General features: G+C 31.2%; 2 protein-coding genes across 3 annotated transcripts in view; both read right to left on the bottom strand.

Moving 5' to 3' along the window:
- LOC116848132 (NF-kappa-B-repressing factor) overlaps positions 1-2,815 on the bottom strand; it is a 6,517-nt gene extending 3,702 nt beyond the window's left edge. Inside the window, exons 1-5 of one of the 2 annotated variants that reach the window (XM_032823919.1) lie at positions 2,756-2,815; positions 2,165-2,583; positions 1,792-1,925; positions 1,321-1,612; positions 1,086-1,212 (exon numbers count right to left, since the gene is read on the bottom strand). In XM_032823919.1, the coding sequence (XP_032679810.1) occupies positions 1,086-1,212; positions 1,321-1,612; positions 1,792-1,925; positions 2,165-2,334 (723 nt within the window). In that variant the 5' untranslated portion in view covers positions 2,335-2,583; positions 2,756-2,815. The other variant, XM_032823918.1, reaches the window with a different exon arrangement.
- Positions 2,816-3,363: 548 nt separating this feature from the next.
- LOC116848124 (meiosis-specific with OB domain-containing protein) lies at positions 3,364-8,403 on the bottom strand. Its single transcript, XM_032823901.1, has 8 exons — positions 8,283-8,403; positions 7,899-8,030; positions 6,790-7,058; positions 5,952-6,174; positions 5,746-5,862; positions 4,965-5,124; positions 4,666-4,873; positions 3,364-4,305 (listed from the first exon to the last, which is right to left on the bottom strand). Exons 1-8 carry the CDS (start codon positions 8,401-8,403, stop codon positions 4,150-4,152), a joined length of 1,386 nt encoding a protein of 461 aa, XP_032679792.1. The 3' UTR covers positions 3,364-4,149.
- Between the last annotated feature and the right edge of the window lie 1,868 nt (positions 8,404-10,271).

Below are 10,271 nucleotides of genomic sequence, written 5' to 3'. Positions count from 1 at the left end.
TATATATATATATATATATATATATATATATATATATATATGTATTAATTGTGCGTATTGTTGACATATTGCTGAACTGACAAGAACTTTTTATTCAATTTAGATTTTATATAGAGTCTTTTATATAGAGTTAATATGTACTTCTTATAATATAATGCAGACCTCATTTTATTTTAAAATTAGATCATTTATTTGCATTATTATTTGCATATTTTGCACAAGATGATTTAAGAATAAGTTTAATTTATAATAATTTTTATGATTAACAAGGGAACATAGACGACCCGAAAATTCAGAAAATTCTGAAACATTGTGTGCGAGTAGTATATTCATAATATAAAACTATTTTTGTTTCTGCTAAATTTTTATTTAAGGGGGTGAAACCACCCCTCGAAACTAATGAGTGGAGAAAGGGAGGTTTAAAAATGTTTCATTTTTGCAAAATTTGAATACACCGTTGCAAAGAGTATAAAATATTCTATCACTTTTATATAAACTATTTTTTCATATGCCTTGTATAGGAAATTTGCTAAAAATAAAAATGTTATGTTTTTTCGAAGAGTGGTTTCACCTCTTTAAATTGAAATTTAGCAGAAACAAAAAAAATAGTTTTATGTTATGGATGTACTTGCACACAATGTTTCAAAATTTTCTGAATTTTCGGGTTGCCTATGTTCCCTTGTAAGTTTAATTTGTTTCGACATGCACTGTCTATTATAACCTATCATAAATTTAAATATACGTGAATAAAAATATTTTTATAAAGCGAAAATATTTAAATATATATAAATATCTTACCTTAAAATAAATTGATATCATATGATCAATATTATCTCTCATTCTGAAGTCACTATTTTCATGTTAAATTCAATGATTATGTTAATTAAAAATTCTTTCAAAGATTCGATTCGATTCGAATGAAATTTTATCGATTCGATTCGAAATTAAAATCTGAGATTCGATTCGATATAAGAAATCTTTGATTCGCACATCTCTAATATTTATTTAAATTTTTGTGGTTTTTCACCTGTCTAGATACTTTTTTTACTTATTTATTTAAATAAATGTACTTCTCTACTTCTTACCTTGATAGTATGGTAATATTTCCGTAATCTGTCTAATGCAATTGCAGAAGCTGTTTTTCTAGCAATTTTCCGATTGTAACCAGAGGCAAATGCCACTTTCTTTGAATCGATATAAATTGTGCAATCGCTAAAATAAGACAATAAAATATAACATTGTACACGTTACAAATAATTTATTCCACTAGTTACATATATAACAATTTTCTTTATTTTATATTATAAGTGTTACACATACTATGAGTGTTGAAACTTTGTTGATTGGTTTGCATATACCCACTTCAGGTTATTACGAGATATGCCAACTGAATGAGCCAGTGTATTTTGTGGTACATCACCTGGTCTTTCCACCAGAATGATATCTCCAAATGGAAGTTCTTCTTTCTTCTTAGAGGAAGATTCTATGATATTAGTACTAAGACTTTTATTATTATTTACTGTTTTACTCTCCTCAATTTCGGATTTTAATTTTTTATTGCTTTTATCTGATATAGGTTCTTCAGCAATAGTAGATATTTGGGCAATACATCCTATATAGAAAAAATTAGTAGTAGGAAAATTTAAGTTATTATATAAATGCCAAATCATAGTTGACAATTTTAAAAAATAAATAAAACTTTTCCATATTTAATAAACATAAAATGTAATTTGTATGATAAAAAGTAAAAAAAAATAAAGAAATAGTATAACTCACAATTTTTTGTTATACCTTTAACCTTTGAACTAGCTGCTTCTGAAGCTTTTACAAATGTTCTTTGTAACTTTGTTTTTTGTTTCTCTCTATATTCAGCTGCAATTTCCTTCGATAATTCTGCTACTAAATCCATTGTTTCTTGTGGATATCTATGGTAAAACATGTATATAAACTTAAATAATTATCCATAAACTTATAAACTTATATAATTATGCATAAACTTGATATGAATAATAATTATTCATCCTTTGCTGAATTTATAAAACTTACTTAGTTCATAAATATCAATATTGTAATATACAGCATAGATATTTAAAATGCAATTTGTTTTAGAAAAATAAATAAATGTTGCCAAAAATATGTGCTATGATATGTCGTAATGCATTACCTGCATCCTAATAGTTCCACGTTAGAGAACACTTGTGCCAAACAAACGAGTTCATCCTCTGGAAATTTTGTTTTGTGAGTTAGCAGAAATTTACGCCTCAGTTCCCAATGTTCATCACATTCATGTTCCATTTTGTGTTTTTCCACATCCCAATCATTATTTATACTCATGTTTACATATATATTTGTTGATTTCCAATATAAATGTCTTATATATTATTTACAAATATTTCAACAAATATCTTTTGTCTTTCTTCTTTTTGCTTATTGTTTTCGTAATATAATACGTTTCGTACTTGCTGCCTACTTCTTCTCCAATACTTCTCTTTTGTCTCCACAGAGTTCTTTGGAGATAGACGATATATATTTCACATGGTCAAATATCTAATGTTTATTGGAACTTTTGTCATGTAGGCGTCACTAACCACAAAAAGTTCTCGTTAATAAATATATCAGGTTGTATGATATAATTTTCGAAGAATATATTATTATATAACCGTTATCGGTAGCGCCTTATTTACAAGACAAATTGGTTAAACTTTGAAAGTCGCTTATATTTTTACTTGACAACTTGAAGCAAAGTTATACTCACCGTGAATTGTATCGACAATGCTAAAGTCACTAAATATATATGAGATCTGTGCTTTTTAGCTGAACTGCTTGAGCTACGTTCGCGGACCAATCAAATCGTCCCATTTTATTATCTAATAGCGAATTCGGTTGCTTGCACTAGTGTGCACTGAGTGCGCACTAAGGCTTGTTCATAGTATGTTATTATATTTAAAAATTGTCTTAAATAATTCTCAAATAAATTCTCAAATATTTTTAACCATAATATGATATGTATAACATCCGTACGAATCATTTTATTAGTTAAAATGTTTTTAAATATGTATTTAAGACACGATCTTAAATATAAGAATGTACTGTAAACAAGCCTTAATGCGCACTCAGTGCGCACTAGTGCAAGCTACCGAATTCGCTATAACTTTACGACGAATAAAATGGGACGATTTGATTGGTCCGCGAAGGACGACGAGACGTGTAACGCGTTAAGTAGGAACGCACCCTTAATGCGGGAATATAACAGCCATTACGCGCGATGAACACGTGACACAAACGATGTCACTTGTGATGCTACTTTTCAACTCATCAAACGTCTTATGATAGCTATATATAATGAGAATAAAATAACACATATTTATTTGTACAAGAGTCTTTACTTTTTATACAATAAACGCGTATGTTAAATTAAAATATAAAACTTCTTACTTCGATAAAACAGTGATGCATATATTCTTTATAGGTCAGTTGTTCACAAACTTTTCTTGCCCGTCAATAAAGAAAACAATTTCTTTATGAGACAAACTATGTCCTTATAGAAATATCATACTAAGAATCATTGATAATTACTTATTTTCAGTATTAAAAATACTGGATAATAAGTAATTATCAATGATTCTTGGTATGATATTTCTATAAGGGTGGGTGCGCTCGGGGAGCATGCTACCAACGTTACCGCGTTCTTCAATCTTTATCGCTCCTTAAATAAACAATAAGGATAGAATAACACGGTAGCGCTGAATAGCGCTAAGAGCGAGCTCCCCGAACGCACCTAATAAGTTGAAATCATAAGAGATACATTCGTATTTCGAAAACGTAAAAGTTAACAACAATCCCGTTACGCATCACTATTACTTCACTATATACTTCCCCAAACAGCACAGATCTCCACAGGATATCCTAAAGATGCTCTAAGAATGTCCCCAAGACATCCCCTGGAGATCTTTTGTTGTCTGAATTATAACGACATTTTTATAATATCCTTATATATATATATATATATATATATATATATATATATATATATGTGTATATATAAAACGAAAAATACGATGTTGAGAAAAAATTGTCACTGAATCAGAGTGACTAGAAACGAGTATTTTTAATACACGGGCAAAGTTGCAGTTTATCTTAAATAATTGTTTACTCTGCTTCTTCACCCCGATAATGTTGAATTGATAAAACATTGTACATTGCGCGCGGGAAAGCAGTGGTTGGTCCAAAAATGTGCAGTCGAACTTCGCATTTTTCCAACATATACACCCATTTCAACTCTTCGCGTTGTTCTGCTGTCATTACCTGCGAACATAATTAAGTATCAGTAAATATCAAATAACAATAACATTAATGTTATAATTTTTTGCTCAACAATGTTAGCTGTTATGCATAATATATGTTATATTGCACTTACATTGTTGAGTAGGAAATAACATCAATATAATGTCACTTTGTATTTATTGAAAAGTTATTTCTTGTGTATTTTGTACAAATATACAATCGGCTATCCTTTTAGCTAATTCTGCCGTTTTTAGTTTTGTCGTTTAACTTTAAATTTTAATTAAAATTAACTTTAAGTGTAATTAAAATTTAAAGAATTGTAACTAACTTTAAAATAAATTTTAATTTAAATTAAGTTTTAGTCAATTTAATTTGTGTCACCTGAAATTCGTCGAGTGTGCAACCTAAGACACGCTCCGCGAAATCTCCAGTCAAGCGGCATCCGATGAGATATCCGGTGTCGTCCTTTAAATTGACTTTCACGTTGAGCTTAATGACGTTTAAAGGCGACTGCATCCCATTACCCGAAGGACAACTCAAATTCATACAAGAATCTTGCATGCTCGCGACGATCTTTTTACACAGAGCGCTAAATGAAATGAACATAATGACATTTTAACAATATTTCCTCGATTTTTACTGGATAATAAATACGATGTGAGGAATGAAGAGAGCAATACCATTTTATAGAAATCACATTGGGCAAATCTTCTAGATTCATCTCAGTCACCAAAGCTTTTACGATCGTCGCGAACTGCAATCTTTCGCCATCCATGCTCGCTTTTTTTTGCAATTTTTCCGTGATTTGCTGTATTGTCATTACAGTCGTGATAGTGTCCGCTGTTGATGAAATTAGAGAAATGAGATTAAAGGTATGTTCCGATATTCACTGCTAGTACTGAAAATCTATAGTGCATATTACGTATACTTTAGATTTTTAATACTGGTAGTAAATATCGGAATGCAACCTAATTGCCCATACATCACAAATCTTCAAAAGACGTTCTAAAGACGTTCTAATGACATTTATACATCCTAAGAATGTCCCGGAATATTCTCTGAAGATTTTGTGCTATCTGGGTAATTACGCGGAATGCAAAAGAAAAGGAGACCCGATGTTTAATTTCAGCATTTAATACTAACATAATATAGTTTTGTAAATTGCACTGTTCTTCTGTTTGGTTACATAGAATTGCAAATGTTTTTACAGAGTGAAAGTACAAATGTCAATGCATGGGAAGACTAAATAATTGCGTCGAAAACAAGAGGAAATTTTGTAAATAAAAAGATGATTTTGGTACAATATTTGATATCTTTCTATGCATTAACATTTGAACTTTCACTGTGTAAAAGCATTTGCAATTCTATACGACCGTATATAAAACCAATTAAATATAATATGCAATATTTGTATAATTGTACATCAGTATCCAACTCAAGATAATCATTTTGAATTCTTACGATTCGGCACAGCAAACGGGTCACTGCTTAATGAATCAGGATCGTAATGTTCTACAGCACTTTTAAGTTCCGCTGCCTGCGGTATATTCAGGCATTCTATAATCAGCGTTCGTCTCGCTGCATACAATACAGACGGACGATAAATATATTAACAGTTCGTGTATAATTTTGATACGATTTATCATGTTTGAATACGCGCAACATACCTATGCTCAGCGCAGTTTTCTTCTTATACTCATCGTATGCAATACGAGCGTCAATCAAGAACAATACCGTTTGCTTCGGTTCCCAAAACGCAGATCTTTCGACCCAGTCCTTCTCCCACAATAACAGAGATACCGTATTATCCGTCGATCCATCTGCAACCTCGAAACTGCGACACGTTACAGACCGTCCGTCACGCGTCATTATGTTACGCGCGTCTGCGACCTGCAATAGTTTGTTTCATAATGGAATATTACGATTGTTCTCTACATAATAGGAACATATGCACGATATATCGTCATGATATATCGTTGTTTCTCATAATTTTAAAAGAATCTACGTGGCGTTTATCGAGCAAAATAGAACTCTATTTTGACATGTATTCTTATCGGGAGAAATACGGAATTTCAGTAATATGCGCATTACTTCGAGAAACAATTATCCTTATTCTAAACTCTCTTTTATCGATAAAAGTGTCTCTAAAAATGATTTAATAAGCTGGAAACTTCCGATAGTTTTTATCAGGCTAGTGACCCACTAATAACCTAATAAACCCTCTGGCTAGAAGACACCTTTAGAGGCACTAATCAACAAGAGAAAGTTGAGCATAAGAACCGATGTGACTGAACTCAACGAAAGTGTTGTATATCCCTTATAGAAATTTAATACTAATAAGTGATAATTTAGCCAGTGATAATTGCTGTCGTTCAGTAATTTTATTACTCGTACGAGTAATAAAATTACTATTTATTACTGGCCAATTTATTACAACCAGTGATATTTTTCTAAAAGAGATACAAGAATATAAAGTCATATATTCTTATAAATAATGATACGCACAAACGTGACTACGACGAAAAGATCGACGAATCGATCGCACAGAGCGTCAATGTTTTCCAGAACAACTTTCAAATTCTTGGCGGATGTGACACTTTTAATAGGCCGGGTCAACAAGTTCATGTATTGTTCACGAGTGGGCGCATCGTGATGTTGTATAATTGCCATACCCTCATTTACAATCAGAAGGAAAGGACTGGTGGTCGATGGTACAAATTGCTCGTTTCTGTCGTTAGGTTGACGTTTCACTATCTTTGCACTTATCACTTCCACTATAAAATAGTCACATGACAATAATCCGGGAAAAAAGTTCATATATGGATTTACTCATATATGGCCATATATGATCATACAGTACAAAATATATGCTCAAAATATATTCTAAAAACGTTCCAGGAATACATGATATCTCTGAAACGTCTCTAGAATGTATTTTGAACATTTGTGCTATATATAATTATATATGAGTATATAATTATATATCCACATTGAAAAAAATGTTTTTATGAAAATATAATTGAAGTAAATGCTTATGTTTATGGTAGCCTATGATGTCAATGTTTAATTGAATCAAATTATATATTTTTTTTTCACTCAACAGTATTTGTTTCATGTATGGACATATATAATTAGTTGGTCGTATGTAAGATCACATTTATGCACAAAAAAATTCATATATAATTATATATAATCATATATTTTTATATGATTATATATAAACCTTTTTTTCGAGGATATTTAAGAGACAAATTTACTACTTTTCTAATCCTCAGCGATTCATGAAAATCGATTAATCGCGTCGGGAATATTTTAATAGCTTTTTCAACTCGTTATCAATGTGTTAATCGTAAAAATAAATAGCAATTGATTGATTCGTAATTGGATTATCAAAATAAAATATTCAAATAAAAATTCAAACACTTACAGATCCTATACTATAAATGAAAATTATATCTTTGTTATAAATTTATTATTATTATAAATTCCCCAAAATTAACTAATCGAGAGTCGGGAATACAATCTTAATATCTTCTTCAACTCATGTTAATCATAAAAATGACAATAATACATCAATTGATTCGCCATTTATATAGGATTATCAATGTACACACCTACAGATCCTATATTGTAAGTAGACGATATTTTTGTTATAAATCCCGTACTACCCCAAACCGTCACATTAATAAAGTCCACCTCGGAATCGCGCAAGGTGAATGTCCACACGCTACGATCGCCTTTATGAACTGTAACAGTCAGCAAGTGAAGGATAAATTCTCTACTCAGAAATAGAAAATTCGAAAAAAAAGATGAATCAGCCTTTAGTCGATTCAGTCAACTGTCGTAAATCAACGTAAAAAAAATCAAGATTTTTCAGGTTTAAAAATGATAAAGCGAATAAAACGTACGCTTTAATTGTGGATGTTTTGACAAAATCTCTCGTGGAGACAAGTCATTTCTATGGATAAACTTTTGCAGAAGTAAGAACGGATACGTACATTTCGTTCGACTAGCGTCAATCGTTTTCGCGTTTGTGCTGTTTATAACCACACCGATCACGAAAGCGTTTTGCATTCCTTCCTCTAACGATTTAATTTCCTGTCTATATAGAAAAGACATGGTCCCAGGATCTTAATTGTCGAAGTGACAAACAAATTCGCGAATCAAATCGATGGAAGCAGATTTGTGGACGTAGAAGATTTCGATAATTCGAACGTAACAGTGTTCTCGTATGCCCGCTATCTAAATAAAAAAAAGTTAACTTCAATTCCAACGTTGCCAATCGCGACTACAGTTTTTCGACATCAACAATCATAGTTGCGTTCCGAAATTCACTGCAAGTACTGGCAGTGAATTTCGGAACGCAGCCTATGATACACGAATATCTAGGCCGCGTTCCGTTTCACGCATATGCGCGCGTTTATCTACAATTCATGTTACGTATATTGTAGGAAATGCGCGCATAATGCGTGAAACGGAACGCAACCCTAAATGCGGTGCGTTTCATTCGATAGCAACTTCCGGTGTAACTTTAAACGAATGTATAAACGCCGCTATAAAGAAAATTTCTCTCGACATGAATCTTTAAATCTGTCTTTTTTTAAATTGTTTGCGTCTTTTTTTCTGGTAATATAAGAAATAAAAACGTGATTGGATATATTTCTAAAAAGCTTATTAAAAATAAAAAATATCGTGTTTTTTTATTGGAGATGAAAGACTACGATTAACAAAAAAATAGTTGATACCATATTCCAGCTTGAATTAAAGTGTAAAAAGAAACACCTTGTAAAACAAAATTGTTGTATGTTCACAATTTCCATAAAATATTCATTATAATCTGTTTTCACGTTGATTTTTCGTGTTCGGGCAGGTTTTCTAATTCTGTCGTCAGTAACAGACAAAAAATGCTATCAAATGTTGAGTGATCGAGCCCCACAATATTTTGTTAAGATTGATGATTAGCAACATTGTTTTGAGGAATATGCTTGGAACTGCAAGTGAACATTCTATATTTTCTATTCTTTCTATCTTCTGTTCTTTATCTTACTTAAACAATCAACCTTCATCTTATCTAATGCTGATACAGTTATATGATTTAAGAGCAGGTGCACCTTGCGATAGTGAAAGCTGTGTGTTGGGTTCTGCTATATCTTTAGCTTGATAGATATCATTTTCCTAAATATTTGGGTAAAACGGAATAAAGTTTGATTGATACTGTTCTTGATTGTACAAGTACTCCTGAATAAAGATGTGATAAATTTTCATAATTAAGTTTAATATTATCTTTGAAAAGTTTGCTGAAATATAGAAGGGAGAATTAAAAAAAAAAAAGAAAAAAATTGCTTGGAACTGTGCTGGGAATTGTTTGGTCCCATGAAGGAATGTTATTTTGTATCCATATCAAAGTTATGAGAAGATATACTTGGTATATCAATCAATTTCTTTTTCACAGATGAATTAATCGTATTTATGTATGACTTATAAAACGAATGTTTCCTTAAAAATAACTTATTATCAGAAAAATTAATTGCTCCCATGAAGAAATCTTTTTTTGCCTTTATTGATGTTGCCAGAAGATGTACTTGGTGCATTAAAGAATTTCCGTTTCTTGGTTGGTTCCTGTTTCACAACCTTAATAAGGTCCAAATAACATATCTTTGTAGTATCAAACAATTTTCAATAATATGTTGTTTTTGAAAAAGCATAGAAGGAGGAGAGCGTACTCTAGGTGATGGTGGCAGTCCGTGCGTTCGGGATCTGCGTGTATCTTTTCATTTCAAAGAGAGAAAAATATCGAAAGCACGGTTTGCTATAAAGCCGGGACTTGAACCTGGGTCTTTCGTTTGCCGGGTGACTGCTCTAAACAAATGAGCTACCTGACATTCCACGCTCACGACACTCTCCACTCCCTAGAGGATATATATATATATATATATATATATATATATATATATATATATATATATATATATATATATGTTATTTGT

The sequence above is a fragment of the Odontomachus brunneus genome, unplaced genomic scaffold (genome assembly GCF_010583005.1).
Source record: "Odontomachus brunneus isolate Ranch 3 - 2012 unplaced genomic scaffold, Obru_v1 Obru_scaffold_090, whole genome shotgun sequence".
In the NCBI taxonomy this organism is placed as follows: Eukaryota; Metazoa; Arthropoda; class Insecta; order Hymenoptera; family Formicidae; genus Odontomachus; species Odontomachus brunneus.
Note: the sequence above shows the minus strand (reverse complement) of the source record. Positions and strands in the feature narration are given on the sequence as shown.

Bases quoted from the DNA above. Each gene is read 5' to 3' on its own strand.
- LOC116848124 (XM_032823901.1), bottom strand. From the start codon at position 8,403: ATGTCTTTTCTATATAGACAGGAAATTAAATCGTTAGAGGAAGGAATG. The intron at 7,059-7,898 runs GTGTGTACATTG...ACTATTTTATAG, and splicing joins TTACAATATAGGATCTGTAG to TGGAAGTGATAAGTGCAAAG. The intron at 4,874-4,964 runs GTATTGCTCTCT...CATTTCATTTAG, and splicing joins AATGTGATTTCTATAAAATG to CGCTCTGTGTAAAAAGATCG.